The sequence below is a fragment of the Belonocnema kinseyi genome, chromosome 9, assembly GCF_010883055.1.
Source record: "Belonocnema kinseyi isolate 2016_QV_RU_SX_M_011 chromosome 9, B_treatae_v1, whole genome shotgun sequence".
NCBI classification, from domain to species: domain Eukaryota; kingdom Metazoa; phylum Arthropoda; class Insecta; order Hymenoptera; family Cynipidae; genus Belonocnema; species Belonocnema kinseyi.
This window is the reverse complement of record NC_046665.1, coordinates 43,885,388-43,903,532: the sequence shown is the minus strand read 5'-3', so window position 1 is coordinate 43,903,532 and position 18,145 is coordinate 43,885,388. Positions and strand designations below refer to the sequence as shown.

General features: G+C 34.0%; 1 protein-coding gene across 4 annotated transcripts in view; it reads left to right on the top strand.

The window, feature by feature from the left end:
- The window catches only part of LOC117179595 (zinc finger protein 395-like), a 91,892-nt gene that overhangs the window by 23,107 nt on the left and 50,640 nt on the right, over positions 1-18,145 (top strand). For 3 of the 4 annotated variants that reach the window (XM_033371565.1, XM_033371563.1, XM_033371562.1), the window contains exons 2-4: positions 11,830-11,993; positions 15,679-15,711; positions 16,159-16,227. In XM_033371565.1, coding sequence (XP_033227456.1) covers positions 11,830-11,993; positions 15,679-15,711; positions 16,159-16,227 — 266 coding nt within the window. The remainder of the gene's footprint in view (positions 1-11,829; positions 11,994-15,678; positions 15,712-16,158; positions 16,228-18,145) is intronic. The other variant, XM_033371564.1, reaches the window with a different exon arrangement.

The window sequence follows — 18,145 nt, the reverse complement described above, 5'->3', positions numbered from 1 at the left end:
TACATTTTTTTCTTTTTGCAGAAAAATAGTTGGCAGGGGTGGTCGGCGTCACAGCAACCTTTTTAAATCATGCATAATAAATTTCATAAATCAGCAGTTGCAAGTAGTTATTAAAAATAGGGTAACTGCTTTGTACGTCACGAAACAAAAACGGTTAAAGGAGTATTATCGGTAAAGCTGCGTATGACGCTTGGGGGAAACTTATTGTTTTTAAAAGAGGTAGTTAGGAACTTTTTAAAAAAAAATCGATTTTCCAAAAATGACAAATTCTTGTATAAAATATATGTAGAAATGGTGTGTAAATGGTTATTTTGGTCGAAAAATTCAGGAACATGTCAAAAAATGCAAAAGGATACAAGTGTCTCGAGCGCTCCGAACGAGCATTTTCATAAATGCAAAAACTTAAACGCGATTTTCGTCCTTGTTGAGGTGATAAAAAAAAACTACTGGACCGAGCGGTCTGAAAATTTTAAAACTTATTCTGCACATGTTTGCTTATCGTCTGAAGTGCCAGAATTATTATTCATAAATATTTAACCCTTTTTTTAAAACAATTTATGGTAAAAAAAAGTTGCAACATTTTCAAGTCCGCCATTTTGTATTTTTTTTCGGATATTAATTTCTGCGGTCCCTACTATATCTAAACCTCTACTCTTCAATAATATTGCGAATTTTCTTATTTCCGATGCTTAGAAATGGAGATATGTCAACCAGATTTTAGCAGGGCTAACTTCAGGCAGCCGTACCAGCAATATTTACGATGGAATTAAAATAAAATACATTTTCTGTAATATTATTTGATGTCAATATTTATTTGTAAAAAGTTTGAATCAATAAAATAATTATTAATATGAAAAAAAAATTCTTAAAGAAACATCGAAGTTCCTGTACTAACCCCTTAAAGCTCAAGCTGAAGATGACATTGGAAAGAGAGCTAAAACCTGTTGATTTTAGGTTCAAGCCTCCTATTGAATTGTCATACTTAGATACACGCTTTGTCCTTACACGTTTGACTAGTTGCATATACGTACTTGTATCTTGAACTGTTCCTAGATTCCTAGGCCCCTGGCAAACGCGGATTACTCACGTTCAGGTGCTGCTTGCACGTGGAAACAGTGATTACGCAGTTCTGCCATTACCACCCGACAATAACGGCCGCTAGAACTTAGGGTCGCTAAGGGAATGAGAGGGGGAGATCCAGAGAACAAAGAAAACCTTGAGAGTCGCGAGACCAGAAACGCTAAGACGATTCTAACTATTTTTGCCCCCGTTAGATGTACGCACTTGAATCTAGCAAGAAATCCAAGCCTGAGGTTTTGTAGAGTTTAGTTAACGGAACAAAATGTAGTGACAAAAAGTAATGCAAGCATTAGGAATAAAAAGCAGGCTTTATGTGAAATTCAACTTAAGGGCATGTGATACTTACAGTTTCCCCGGATTTTTTCCACAAAAATTAAAATTTTTAAAAACTGAATTCGGAGATGCTATAAAATATCATAACGGACATCCCCGGACTCTTTTTTTGAGTGATAATAACAAAAAAATTTATTGTGCTAAATAAAAATGTTATGCGTATGAATTATTTTGAGGTTACGTCGTTTTTCATCTCTGCCTTTCCGATAATCTAGAAATTATTTATGAAATAAACTTTTTTGAATGCCTGCAAACAAGGTTAGTTCCGGGCTCTTAAGGGCCCGAAAAATAAGTACGCTTTTAGATTCGAATTGTTTGTTCCGTTTGCTCCAGATACATCAGTCATCACAAGGGGTTGACCAGGAGAATTTCCAGTGTAGTTTTAAAGATTTTGAAAGATTTCCAGGGACTTAAAAAGTTTACTAGAATTTCCAAATATTTTGAAAGATATTGCGGTATCTCACAAGATAACAAGAAATTTCACAAGATTTAAGAAATTTCATAGATTTTTAAGGATTTCAATTGATTTTAACACATTTCCTAGTACTGAAAACTCTAGGAGTAAATTTTGTTGCAGGTATTTTTTTTACCTGCTCATAAAGCAAAAGATAAATATTACCCTTAGTAGTATATAGAGCAGCGATTTCCAAACTAGAGCCGCCGGCAGGGGGGTCTCACCCCGGGCCCAGCCACTCGGCAGCCCCCCCCCCCACGCTATGAGAACCCTTTCATTGTCATGATATTTAAGCCTGTTTCAATAACTAAAATCCTAAAGATATGGCTCAATTCAATTCTAATTATCTGAATCATTTTCCAGATGTAATTTTAAGAAAATGAAAAAAAAGTTGATGAAAATCGATTAACATTTCGAGTGATTAAGCATATCGTTAAGAACACGTAAAATTACAAGAACTGTCAACTGGCATTGAAGATATTAACCGATTTTTATCAACTTTCTTTTCATTTGCTTAAAACTAGATTAGGAAATTGATTGAACTAATTAAAATTTAACTTATTAACATATTAACACATTTTAATTTTTCTCAACCGGTTCTAATTCTCTCGCGTGAAACATGGTGTGTCAAGCAGTGAAGCAGTCAAGTGCCCCCCTTGGCGGCAGGGTATTGTGAAAAAATGTGAGGGGAGCGGCAGGGGCCCCACCCTCAAATTTTTTCACAATACTGTAACCCAAGTGAGACACTGGACGCTATTCGTTCGTGATCGGTTGCTTGCTTCGCTGACCTTTTCGTTGTTGGAGAATTAGAGCCGGCTGAGAAAAATGAAAAGTTGGTTAAATATTAATCAATAGAATTTTAATAAGTTCCGTTAGATTTGTTAGATTATCAAAAAAACGTTAAAAAAAGGTAGAAGAAGATCGGATAATAACTTCAAGAGTTATCGCACTTTTGTTGCATTTTTCAAAAACTTTGTTTTCATTTTCTTTAAATTATACCACGAAATTCATTCAGCCAATTAAAATTTAATTGAGCTAAGTCTTTATCATTTCAGTTATTGCAAGTTCATAACAATGAAAGGGTCATTCGTGGTAGGTACACGAAAGTCGAGGAAAGTAGCCTTCTGCTCGCAGCGGCGAGCCTGCCTAGCTGCCCGGCCCGGGGTGGCATCCCCCTGCCGGCGGCACTAGTTTGGGAATCGCTGATATAGTTTATAGATATAGATATAGATTATAGAGTTTAGAATAACTATAATTGTAAGCAGACACGTGGCGTTATCTACAGTTTCTTTAGTTTCTTATTACTTGAAAAGCGATGTCTTTTATTTTTAGTCCCAAATGTCATATACATGCCTGGTGTTTCGAAAAAAGTGCTTATAATATGATGCGAAGAGCAGACATTGCCGTCACTAGCGCCCCTAGCGGCCGCAAACGTTATTCGTTGTCCGAAAAACAGCTGTATTTGTAAAGTTTTTGGTGAATTTGCTCGTTCATGGAAACTAATATACGTTTTTCACCGATCCGCGGGAAAAGCCACTCGGTTGCTTTATCTTTTGTAAGGTTGTTTTTCATATAAATATGTGACATGAGCTGTTTGCAAGCAGATGATTTCAAGTTACCCAGGCCTTTGAGGTAAAATTTGACATTTACCCTCGCGATGTGGTAATTACAGAAGAATACCTGAGATGTCAGGTTAATTTTTGTTGTAGGTAATCCTTACCCTGAAATCCGAGTGAACGTTACATATCGTTTTTTCTATGAGAGTTTTAACAATTTTGTTGGCTTTATAATATTTCCAGAAATTTCAGAGTTTTTATAGATTTCAAGAGATGTAAGTTATTTTTAGATATTTCTTAGGGCTTTCAAAATTTCAAGGAACTTCATAATATTTTAAGAGATTTTAAGGATCTTAAAATATTTCAACGGAATTTACAGGGTTTAAACTGATTTGGATTTCAAGGGATTTCAGACATTTCTACATGGATTTCAGGAGGTTTCAAACACTGAAAAATTGTATGGCTAAATCAGCTGTATTTATCCTTGATCTAGTTAAAAATGTTATTAGAAGCGAACTAATTATATCAGTAAAATTATGAATGGAATAGAATTAACTTTAAAAATATTTGAAATTTGTAATTGATTTAACAGTTTACTTTTGTAATTTTTCAATATTTGGATTTAAACTTATTTCATTTTTCCGTATTGGTTATTAAACGAAATGTGTGCCTGAATTTTCGATTGTGTATTATGATATCTGAAACTCATAGCGTCACGTAGCTTATTTAAATTTTAAATATATGAAAATCCTTGATTCGATATTACAGTTTGTTTCGAAAATAAAAATTACTTTAACGAAATATATTTTAGTTCTGTTAAATTAATTTTATAGTATATTTCTTTTTAAACTATAAGTTTTTTCCGCGTGAAAGGTGTATACCAGATTTCAAGAATTGTTAACCACTCGGGCATTTATTTTACTGGGCGAACTGACAGAGAGAGAGAGAGAGATAGAGAGAGTGAGTGAGTGAGTGAGGGGGGAGAGAGAGAGAAATAAATGCCGCGACAAGTACAAAAAAGAATCCAAGTAGGAAATTGGAGCTTGATTGCTGCTTAAGTGTTATTTCTCCGATTGATTGCTTTGTTTCTGCTTCATTGGCGGGTAATTCCTAGGTAGTATAGTAATAGTATTACCATTTTTATCGTAAGGGGTTTTTTGAACAGGTTTTTGGTACTTTGCTGCATCGCTGATGCCGCTTCACAATCATGATTTCCCCCTTGTTGCACCTGATGGATCCGTATGCCCATTTCGCTTTGTTGGATTGTTTGTTTTCTAATAGCCTCGTATTTTTTCTCTCTTTTCTGCCCTCCGTTGACTTGTTAGGAAAGATAAAGTTTGTTTTTGTATTTTTCATGAAACCTGTAGCTAATAAAATTATTCCGAAATTACCTTTTACACTCTGTGTAAAAACTGGCACTTAGTGACGTCAGAAACCATTAAGAAATTGATAGGGTAAATCCTAAATGGGCAATCTCTATATCTCTGACTTCCTCAGATAATCAGAACATAAATATTGTCCTGAGGCAGAATTCTTTAAGGTTTTTTTTGTTATTAAAAGAATTGATAGAAGTTGGTCAAAATTTTCCAAGTGGCATTTCGACATATTGAAATGAATTCAAACAGGAAAAGGGAAACGTATTGTAAAAAAACATGAAAGGTTTTTCTGCTGCTTTGTGTTGTCAATTTTATGTCTCGCGTATGATTAGCCTCGTGGCTCACTTTAAAGAACTGATTATCCCTCCGTTAATTGTACTACTGTAAAATGTGCTCTTAATTGCAAGAGGTTTAAATACAAAACGTTGTTTCGAAATTGAAATTAAATAAAGAGAAGAAGCCGTGAGCACTGAAAATGGAAAAGAACAATTAAAAGTGGAGTTTATGGGAAATATAGTTGGTAAAATTAAATCTGGTTTTTGTAGAAAGTTTTCAGTGATCGCTTTCTTGTGAAATCAGAAAAGTAGCGGTAGATTGCAGAATAACTTCGCTTGCGTAAAACGTAGATTACGTTATAAATAAATAATTTTTCCGCGATGGCAAACCAAGTCAGGTGTGTTTCTGGTCCATCATTTGAAACTTGGAGCGGATTTATGTGAGGGCAGCTGATTCAACCACGTCCAAATATAATGAAAATGGCTATCCATGAACCGATGATTCTCTAACTATCCGGTTTAAACTTTTCCTTTCTGCCATTAAAGAACCTTCGAGAATGTGGCATCGTGAAAGCCCCTTCATCACACGCGCTAACTTTCTTTCTACATTTCCGTTTCTCATCAGAGCCACAGTCCAAAACTGAACGTGAAAATTAAAATAAATTTAAAATGTTGGGTTAATTTCTTAAAGTGTTTGATGCAGTTTGCGCGAACGATCAGTTTGTTATTTTCTCAGATATTTGACACGATTAACTGCTCCCTAAATCTTAATATTAAAATTTTACCGATTTCTACTCTAAAGCGTTACTGAAACAAGAGTAAAAATAATATATCTAACTTATTAGTTAAAAAACGTAACATAAAAGTAAAATTTAACTGAAGATCAGTGATTTTTGACTAATATATAGGTAAGTACATAATGCAAGGAGTGTGCTGCGCGCAGTCAAATGTTGCGGATGATCTAGTTTGACTAGTTTCAATGCAAACAGGCAATATTTACCTGTGCAGAGCTCGAGTTCCATTTACAGTTATCATTTGTTGGCCGGAATGCGGCCGTCCTTCCTTGTTCCAGTCGACGAGGCCGAACTCTACCATGCATGATCAGCATCGACCTTATCATCGATAGCCAGTCTCGTCAAGGGAGCCAGTTTGGAAAAGAGAAAACATTATTTCTCTTATCAGTAAAAGTTTATATTTTTCGCGGTTAACTGCATGTTTATCTACAAGAGGTCTTCCGCACCTTTTGTCTTCTCGGCTCCCCTATCTTGTTCAATCGCACATCGTGCCCTATCTGAATCTCGCTGTTGAATGCGTAGTTTCCATTTCAACACACTACTCATCAGCCTTGGATTGATCGACGATAATGTCTTAATTTCGACAGAATTTTATCAACAAAAAAGACACCTTCCCTATGTTTTCATTAATTTTCTACTAATCCTTTCATTTTTTGTAGGAACTATTTTTATGGTGAAAACCTTGGAAAGAGAACGCCCGCTAAAAAAATTTCATGTGGCATTTTGTAATTGAACGGTTCTTAAAAAGTGAACGAATAAGGACATGTTCGCATGCCTAACTGTCCTCACGAATCTGGTGCACGTCACGTTTGCTGAAGCGAACTTGTGTGCAGACTTGGACACCTGCGACGATTACACATTTTCAAATCGATTTCGTTAAGCTAAATTACTCATAATTAAAAGTTTCACTAAATAGAAAAAGTTGTTCAATACTTTGTAAACGTTTCACGCGGCCGACTATAACGAGTTTGGTCTATTGAAAATAACTTGTGCCTTATTTAAAGCTATTATTCCTATTTCAAGTAATGTCTGTAATTATTTCAAATAACGATTTTTACATATTTTACACGGATGTGAACAGAGCATTATTTTTGATAGGTATAACTGTTCAATCTCGAGAAACGCGAAGCCATAAACGTTTAAAGTCGAGTTTCAATTACTAGCATTTGAAGTAATATATGCTCGCTTGCGGAGGTAAAATGGTCGTGCAGGGTGTCTACGTAACCGTAAATATACGCGAAATGAGTTCCTCGTTAGAATAACAAGACACTGCTTCGATTGGACGCAGTGATTTTTTTTTCTCAACAACAGTTTCTGTTAACACGCCAAGACGAATTGGTAAAGTAGCAAGACGAAGTGTTACGCTGAAAGAAAACACGATTGACTCGTGGAAATGCTTTTAATTATGCGACAAAATGCTAAAAAATGAAAGCAAATGCACTTTCACCTGATACTTCGTTTCGCAACTTGGATGCCTTGACGGTTCCCTCGTTCCCTCTTGAACGTAACGCATTCTCCCAACACGCGATTTATTGTCTACTGAGTCTGCTCCATATAAAGTTCATGCTGCCACATTTCTAGAAAATTTCAACTGGCTACGTATGCCTTTACCTCGAACTGGCTTCTCTTCTCTTTAGAGTTATATTTTTTGTACTCCGAGAAAGTACCTGCTTCTATTCAATTCAGACAGGTACCTTACTGAGCTCCTTCCATGGAGGGTCCTTTTTATTACTGGATCTTGTTCGTGCTTGAGTGAAAATTCACCAGCATATTTCAGAATGTCTGAAGGACGAAGTACTTTAAAAAGGAGTTTATTGGTTGGTTGTCGAACCTTATCCGACACACGCAATTTAAAGGCTACCATGCCACCAAGAAAAAGAAACGTAAAGTTAACAGTGCTGTACTTCTTTACAGTCGATAATAGATATTATACATCTAGTAAACAATAATAAACATAAAGGGTGAGGAAAGAGTGGAGAAGAGTTAAAAGGACTTTCCTGCTTCTTCGGAACTACCCCCCTTGTATAATGTTACATTCCTTGAACTCTTGCATCGCCGTTCTACCGTGCACGATTCTAAGCCCTGAGGCATTACAGTCAGGATTCACCTACTCTGGATCGAGTTTCATGCTAAAAAAAACCTATCCCGTATCTCTCTTCCTCAAATATACCCTTAGGGCTGGGGTGATCTTCTTTCCCTTTGTCTCGTGTCAATACACCGATTCATCACTCTATTCTATAGTTTACAATTTTTTTTTTTCTGATGGAAGTAGAACATTGATAGGAATAGACAAAAATGTAAGCTATAGAATCGATGGGAATGTTTATGTGCAATTCTAGAATGCACTACTCACGATCACATTGAATCAATCCTATCCAGTGACCTCGACCTAAGGAACCTAAGGTCAACGACTTTAACTCGGACTTCTGCGAGCGTTCTTGAACAGATTAGGCTGCACGTTTAATATACTACCAGCAGCTTGAAGAAATTTGAAAGTCGGAGAAAGTCCACCTCGTCACGTGGAATAGTCCATCGTTTTCTGCCACGTTACTATCACTAACTACGGTTTGTTCCTAGACTTTTCTGAAAGGCTCCATTGCAGCACCTGCACTCGCTCCGAGAAAAGCGAAAACGCGACCGATCGCTCTCATTTTCTTTGCAGAAACTCACTTTGTCTATTTTATCCTTATAACAATTTCACCTTCATCTCCTAGATTTTTCTCTTTTCTTTTATAATGCATTTTGTTTACTCTTACACCTCTGTTCAACGTCTGTCATTAACCAGTCAACTCAGATATTTTGATTGCTAGAATAAAACATTTGATTGTCCATATGTATAATAAGCATCTATGGTTTAACCAAATTTGACTTAGTCGTTTTTTATCAAATCTTCACGTTTTGAGAAGCCCTGACTCAGAAAAAACGATTTTTACGAAGGTTTCTGTCTGTAGTCTGTAAGCACGATAACTTTCGAAAAAATGATCAAATTGGATTGAGCTTTGGTGTACATTTTTATTGCTAAAATAAACGAACAAGTTCGTTATCCAGCTATTTTGGATAACAATTAAAAAAGTTGGAGCATTTTCAAAATTTGTTGGGACAATTTTTTACAAGATTTGAAAATTCTATATACCTATTTTCGTAGTGCTCGGAAATTCGAACAATTTGTCCCTAAGACTTTTTTTCGAACAAAAAATTATAAGTTACAGTATTTTCAAAATTTTAAATAACAAACGAATATGAAGATTTTAAGCCAAAAAACACTCGATATGAAAAAATTCAAGGGGAAAAAACATTGTTTTTTGAAAGCCCTACAAGATTATAAAAGCAACTTTTTTTTCTTTTGAAAAATCAAAAATTCAAATTTTGATCGCACGAAAAATAATCAAAGCTTCAATTTTTCAGTCAAACGGTGCAAGATACGAACAAGAATGAGTGGACAAAAATTTTGCACTCAAAACATTTTGTTTTCTCCGTTTAAAACAACATAAACAATATAAAAATAAATCTTTTGGACAAATGACAAAAGCTACGTAAAAAATAAATATGCGAAAGCTGTACAACAGAAAAAAGATACACATTTTTTATGAGATGCAAAGTCGTTGTTATAATAGTGAAAAATGACATTAAAATTAAGCAAAATTAAACTGTTGGACAAAACGACATATCTTTTTTTCTCACGAGACATATGATGAGAATGTGTTCGTTAAAGATGAAAGAGCCTTAACAAAAGAGAATTCACAATCACTAAATTTCAGTTGTTGATGGTTTGACATCTAATTTTAAAGGTCCTATGCAAAAATGTGCGGGATTTACAATGACCGAGCGCGTAGCTCGAGGTAAATACAGTATCGAGCGTGAAACGATCTCTTTAAAAATGTGCTAACACTTTCCATTTTTCTAAAACATTTTATTCATTTTTTTGTTTATTTTCTCCTTTATTTCATGATTAAATGGTTTCAATTTTTAAATACAATCTTGATAGTTAAGCAATTATAGGTTCAATTGCTATAAATTAAATATTTGCAATGCAAAATGTTTGTAGTTGATTCAGAACCAACTTATTCAAATTATTCCATTCTTCAAATCGAAACAAAATTAATAATCCAAACAATTGCTAATTACAAGAACATTCTTTGAGCAATATTTAAACAAAAAAACCGATATCTTTTGATAAATTAGGGTAAAAACTTATGCCTCAATTAAAATAAAATATTGATGGTATTCATAGGAAATAGGGATTCTTGCAGTTTGGAACAAATATTGAGCCTAGTGTCTTTTTTTTTAAATTGTTATTAAGGCCATGTGACGAGTGGGTCACGTGACCAGGATCCTACCTTAACGTCACTTTTTTTATTTCCCAACTTATTTTCTCGCGAAGCTCCACATCAAGTTGAAAGTTTGGGACAATATATAAGAAGCACTGAGAAAGGTGGGTCTGATCCTAAATTTTAATTATTATGTAAAAGCAACAAAAAAAAATTACAACAAAAAACTTTTTTTATAATTATACAAATTTAGAACCTGACCCACCATTCTTTGTGCTTCTTGTTGGGAAATAAAAAAAGTGTCGGTAAGGTAGGAATCTGGTCACTTGACCCACTCATCACATAGCCTTAAGATCTAAATGAAATCTATGTTTTTATGAGCGCTTTTATGCACCAAGAACAGAAAACCTCACAAATAAAAAGTGATGTTAATCGGTTTTCAATGGAAATCCCAGAAAATATAATATTTCCAATTGAAATAGTTTAAAATTGAATATTTTTTAGGGGGAAATATTATTTAAGCCTAATTATTTTAACGCTTGAAAACGTACATTATTCGAAATTATAAGGCTTAAGAAACCAAACAATTTCCAATTGTAGCACCATCCAATTAAGTCATATTAAATTTAAATGTTCAGAATTATACTACTATTTGTATTTAATGTTTAGTTTAGCAATTGTGCATTTGAATCATTCTGAATTGAATATATGGATTTGAAAATGAATTTTTTTGCAATTAAACAATATCAAACTTTCTGTATAATATAATTTTCCGGCTGAAAACTATTTCTAATTAGAGAAATAAGGATCAGCAGCATATGTGAATATAAGCATATCTAACGCTAATTAATTCGAAAAAGATTTCTCCAGTTAACGATATTATTACACAAGGTAGATTTTTATCAAGCGTGAAATATCGCTACGATTAGGAAATCAAGTTCGAATTGCAGGGTCGAATGTGTATCGAAGAAAGGAACGAAGATCAAATAATTTATTTAGGGATTTAGCTACACTTGTGTTTATGTTATAAGAACTTTGTAACCTGTCTAAACACTAAATGCGCGGTACTTTCATTTTTCCCACCCGCTGCAACGATTGCCTCATAATTATAGGCATTATCGAATTACGTAGCATTCGCTACGAATCTGTGCAATGACGAAGTTCGGATAGAAGAAACGAATCATTATCTATGATGGATACCTTGCCTTCATTACATATCAAATTTTATGGCTTTTCTGTAGAAAAATTGATATTTTATTAAACTCGAAATTTATTACTAAATTTCCTTTAGGTATATCAGATAATTTGTTTTAAATCTCGGGATATATATTTGATGCCAATCCTGAAATTTTTCCCCCTCTAATTATAATTCTCTTTGAAAACAGTGGTTCTTTTAAAGTACAAGAAATAAATTTAGAAATATCTTGTGACGTATTCGCTTATTTGACGTCGAAATTCCCTGTCGTGTCATTTTGACGTAAAACAACGACGCGAAGGCGATAAAGGCACTAAACGTGCTTGTCAAATTAGCACGTGCAGATATAGAACGTATATGTATCGATATGTATCAATAAGGAAGTAAGAAAAGAGAAACAATTTTACTTTTAAGAAAAACGGGACCCATTCGTCACCACTCAATGTAATTTGAAAGTATATAATATAATTTTCTAAATTGATTTTTTGTTTTTTGCAGAGCATGAGTTTAGTTAAAAAGCTAGACGAAGTGAGACTTCTCGAGTCCCGAAAAAGCGCTCGTCTCTCGAATAGTGATACCAATTTTGCAAAACTTGCTGATGTCAACAGTGATCGCAAACGATCAACTTCCACCAATTCCACTGAAGTACTTCCTCCTAATGGGTAAGAATTCTTTTATTTTTACTACTTTATCTGAATTTATATAATTTTTTCTTCAGTTAAAAACAGTGCATTCCAGTACAATTGCCCTGAGAAGCATAATTTTAATAGGGAATGAAAGTTGTGGAAAAAATCGGCTTTCACTATTATTATTCATCATTCCCTTTTTGTTGTTGCCCACAATTGTGCAGAAATTATCCCGAAACGTCCCTCAAATATTCAGGAATATTATCAGAAATTAGACTCTTGATACAATTTTAAAACATTTTACGGGGTATAATTTGTTTTTATCACAGTAGCAAGGAGCATACGTTCATTTTAAAAATGTTAGCTCTTTTTTCTGTAAATATGGAATTGTTGTTAGGGCCAAAAGAGCTTTCTGTTCGATGACTGTCCAACGATTGTTCAGCTCTCTAACTCAGTAGACTGTGAAGGCACCCGCCCTGCACACCTGTCCTCGCCTTTCCATAGAACCCACCTCTCTGTAAAATCATATCATTTTCGTGTGAGTCGACAAAATCCCCATTGGTCTCGCCCTCTCCCACGCCACTACCTACCGACTCGTTAGTTGCCGCGCACCCTCGGGAATACAGGTATTTCTCAGTCAATGGGAAGCTTGAGTGGTGCAGCTAAAAATTAAAAATAACCCTCCTCGAATCTACTTTTAAGTCACTTGCCTCTTTTTTTTTAAATCAGTCGCTCCAAAATAAAAATGTTTACTAGCCTGATAATTTCCCGTATCTTATCTTTCCTTTGTTTGGTAATTAATACGTTTTATGCCTTAAACTAGCTTTAAACTCAAGATAGTAGTTGACAAGGATGTCAGGAAGGCTAAACAAATTCATTCATTATCTTAATTACTGTTTCTACACCCATTTCCATAAATTGTTCGAAAAATGTTGAAGTTCTTTACTTGATAGTCAATCCTTCCTTCGTTTGCATGTTTTATAAAGTCGAGGTTTTTTCCTACTGTGGCAACTCTATGCTGAAAATTCGGAACTGTCAATGATTTCCTTCAAAGGGTTTTCCTTCATTATAAAGAAAAATCAGTCCTTCTATTTTTTAAGTTAAAATTTTGAATACATGTACTTAAACTTTCGTATATTTTTTAAAATGTTCTTCTGCATTATATAAACGTTAAAATTGTAATAATCTGGGATGTATTTTGACAATTACCCGATGTAGAGGGAAGCATGGCTGGTTTTTTTCTTGATATTTCATGGCTGTAAAAATCGATGTTTTTATTCAAAGTGGCGACTTTTTTCCCATCGAAAAGTGAAATCCGATACAAGCAACATTTTTGGGAAGCCCTCCTTAACTGGATGTTCTTACAAAAAAAAGGAAAAAAAAACCTTGGTACCTGGTCAAAGAACTTGAATCGTTGGTGGGGCTAACTTAACCCACTCCTCAGATTCCTATCGTGTGAGTTAGGTTCTTTTTGTTCTTAGAATGCTGCGGCTTCAAGGGTGAAACGGCCTGCCAATGTCTGGACTTCGTAGCAACGACCTGTGCTCTCTTTTCGCTTTTTGGACGATCTTTTACTTTTTAAAAACGTCCAGATTCTCTTTTCTTCCTTCCTTTCTTACTTCGAGTTACAAAAAATAAAATAACAATACATGTTTAAATCTGTAATTAATTTTTTTATCGTAAAATAGGGAGTAGAGTTTTTATCAAAAGAGAAAATCTTGAGTAGAAAGTGGATACAGCAAAAAGAATATTTAGGGAAAAAACTGGTAAAAACGTGACTGTCCTAAACTAGAAGTAGATAGTGGATACGGGTTCGAGTTGCTCACTGGATGTTTAAACTCAGCATGCAGGATCTTTGCACAAAGGGATTTTCGGGTTTCCAATAATGTTAGTCCTTTGCTTCTGTCTGGTCTGGGCCCTTGTTGGTTACCTGTCCAAGGGTCGAGTACAGTCCTGCACACCTGGCCTTGCTTGACCTACCCCACATCGAAGCGGTACACAAAGGAAGGTGAAATCGTCTGCTACCAGTTACATACGCAGTTGTTTCAATCTCAATCCCGTTTCACAACCGCTGATCCATTTTGCGCACAGAGTGTTCTTCCATTCACAAGACATCCATTTTCTATTTCCATTATTGTTTGCAATTTGAATCAAAATGTTTTCATTAGTGCTAGAGCCAGATTTTTCTTAATTTTATTTAAATGTATCTGCCCTTTTGTATTATTGTCTCTTTCCTTGTCTTTGTTGTGATTATCAAGCTTAACAGATAGGCAAGAGATGTAGGATTTGTGTTTGTTATACATTATCAATGGTATTTGGGTCCACATTTTATCCATGTAATAATATGGATTGAAATTGAAGAAAGTAGTTGAGTCGGGAGTGACAAAGGCCAAAACTTATCTCTGATATAATTTCATTTTTTTATCTATAACTTTATCAATTGTTTAGTAAGTGTTCTTATGGATATTTTTCATTTATGAAAGTGTCTGGTTAGATTTTCAGAAAGGCCCACAAAATTTCTGATATTACCTTCTGCCTTTATAGCTGAGTTTATTATAGCTTTTTATAGGTTTGACTTAACGGGTTAAACATTTTTTTTAACCAACACTTCGAAAAATTATCCTTGATATTCTCAATCAAAGGGCTTTTCTCGTTCTTTTAAACCGAAGTTATCTTCTAGGAATCTCAGTGGCGACTGTATTATTTGGTTTCCTCTTCTATTCTCTTTGTTTTTGTTCTTTGTCATGGTTGTGAGGGCGTTCGGTGAAATTAAGCGTAGTTTCCCGATCGTTAGATTATTTCAATAATTTAATTCTTTCCGCAGGAGCGATTTAAGTTGAAACTCCTGATTGTTACAATAACACTTGTAGCCGAGTATGCAACAACTTGCGAAAGATGATGAAAGGAAGGAGGGTTAATAAAAAGGAAAGGGAATGGGGATGACGTTAGAGCATAGAACGAGTTGAGTTTAATTAGTTCCCCTGCTTATATACAAGGAACTCGCTACAGTGTCGAGTTGACGTCAAACTATTGCTCACTATTCACCGAAGCATTACATTAGAGGGTAATATGCATCCAACACTTACGACTCTATTTTACCTATACGAGAAATTACTCGAAAAACCCATGAGAAATTTCTGACTCTTGGCAAATATTGTTGTTCTTGTTGTAGTTACTTCTGTTCTTTCTAGAACTTTTAGTAATAATTTGTATGTTGAAATCCATTTTTTATAAAAATAATTTTATAAAAAGTTCCCTCTGATTTTTTTTCTCCATGGTGAAAAAAATGAAAGTTTGCATTGAAAATACATTTAAAGACCTTGGATAAGGTTAAAAAAATATAATGAGGCCTTCGATACATTTTTTCAAAGCGATTCAATCGCGTGGCAACGATGTAAAAATTTCGATTTTTTACCTCACAAAGTTGCACACGCAACGTGCTGAGCCGATTGCCTGCTCATACGTCCTTACGGTAATTGGTGGCGGCAAATTGAGCAACGCACTGTCCATTCTCTCTCTCACTCTCTCTCTCACTCTCCTTACCATAATTGTATCCACTCTCCTCGCGATACCTGTTTTACCTTTCTTTTCTGCTCGAGTTACTTTACGTTTCCATATGGGTATTTAATTTTCGAATATTTTGTGTTTAATTTGACCAAAAATATAATTAAATTTTTTGTTATTCTTCGTAAATATGAACTTGAAAATATTTATTTTACAGGGACAGAGCTGATGAATCGATCGCAAGACCTAGGTAAGTCCTGCATCAGAATTGATTTTCTGAAATAGTTATATATTTATGGTTTTGATGTTTAAGATTTTAAGAAAGTTGGAACGTATTTAAAAATGCGTATGTGATTTATAAAATGTCTGGAACATCAACGGCGCTAAGTTTATACTCCACAGCTTTTGTTCTTTATTTTTCATTCTAAAACATCCATGAAAACTTTTCACTACACCTTCCATTTACACTTTTTTGTTTATACGTACCATTTCTTCACAAATATTTAAAGCAAAAGTTCAAACTATTCTGAAAAAAAATAAAATAAATAATAAAATTGAAAAGATGAAAAGCAATTTTAAAGAACTTCCGAATATCTGAAAATTTTCCAAATTTCTAAAACTAAATGGAATCGAAAATTTCGAGATTTGAATGAGTTTCTGGCCAAAAAAATTCTTGACACATTCCGCGATTTTTCAGGGGGCCCAAAACCAAGACTGAACGTTTAATAAGCAAAGTAGAGAAAGTTAGGAAACTCCACGAGAAGAGGTACGTATTTTTTTATTCGATCAAAAAGTATAAATTTACTAGTTTCCTAACTGCAACAATTTTTTACGCGAATAAAAAAATTGATTCAATCCAGGATATTAAAACGTTATTGATCAAAAAAGATTAGAAAAAAGGAAAAGTAAACAAATTTAATAAAATTTTATTTTTATTTCGCTCATCGAACAAAATCACCTTCATCAGGATAAATAATAATTACAGTCCATGATTGATTTAAGTAACTCATATTAAGAATTGAATTGGTTAGCAACTGTTTAAATAATTTAAACTGTTTTGGGGATTTAATCAACTTTAAAGGGAATTTTTTTGGTAAGCTCTTTGGGTCGAGATTTTGTCAATATGGTAAAAAATGTCTAAAGTAAAATTTATAATCTGATATTTGCTGTTTTTTATTTATGAATGCATCAATCAATCGAAAAATGGTTTAGGTTGTTTGATTTTTTAACCATTTATGTAGGCATATTTGTATTTAGATTTTGCCACTAACAAAAAAGGCTTTAATTTGGTAAAGAAATGATTTAGCCGAATGCGAGGAACGTAAACAAAATCCTTTAATTACATATATTAATTATTTAATACCGTGAAGGCCGTAATAGATAAACATTGTTGATCTACCGTCGCTCGAATTTTGTCTATATTAGAGGGGGGGGGGGGTAAGTTGATATAATTATAAGAGCCATTCACCTCTACTTTTTTTTACAAAAGTTATAAACAGATTTTGAAAAAAATGAATTTTTCTCAAAATTGGGGCAACCGATTTCGATGGCTGAAATATATGTTATAAAGGGTATTCAGGCAGTTCTGACAAAAAATGTATAATCAATTTGGTTAAATATAAGGGTGTAAAGAATGAATTGTAATTTTTTTAAATAAAATTTCTAGTGACTTCTATTTTACACAACGACCATTTTTTTGTGATATACTTATATACAGAGTGAAGGTCTAAATGTCTTTCATAATTTTAGAGAAAAATGTTTTTTGAAAAAAATTGTTCTCTACAGTCTACAGTCTACATAAGTCCTAAACTCTTAAGAAAGTTACACGCCAGAAATGGGCGAATGCGAGCACGGTTTCTCATCAACTTTTAAAAAACTAATGTTATGCTTTTTGTTGTTGAAATTTTTGCATTGAACTTAAAACCCCATTAATTAAAATCAAGTCGTACTGCAGCTTTATTCTCCACATATTTTTAAAATTGAGATTCTCTAAATCAGGGCTCGCCACTTCAAGCAGGTGTTGGCTGCCACGACAAGTGCATGGCTGCCACCAATTTTTTCTGTCATTTTTTTCTTCGTTTTCCAGGAATCGAGCGAAGGGTTACGGTCACGGTAAATTACGTCTCGTCGTCGTTCACGTCGGGGGGTCTGAACCTTTTTACTCGAATTTTCAATACATTTAATTTCCAATTTCAATTTTATTTTTAATTGAGAAAGTGAATCAAATTTACCTGCAAATTGAAGCTGTCATAAAAGTTTTAAAAAGGATGAAAAATTTGAAAAATTTTGAATGAAAATTCATTTTAAAAAAAGAGAGAAACAATTGTCGCCAAAACCTTTTTCTTCGTTCTTATCGTTCTCCTTTATCTTGTACAAACTTTAAGTAAAGATTAAAAAAATAATTTACCTAAGTTGCTGGAAAGATTTTGTGTTGGTTTTATTAAAAATTTTCAATACTTGTGAATGAAGAGCGGATTGAAGCTACTGTGACGTTAGTTCAAATGTTTAATAGAAGCTTTCAAACTTCAAAGCTTTCATAAAAAAAATGTTTAAATATAGGCGATTTAAGAGTTTAAACAATGCCAGTAGAGAGGCTATTTGTATCAGTGAAATTTCACTCACAATCTGTGAAATTTCACTGATTCATATTTAGAGAGTAGACCATTGAGTCATAAATCTATTCA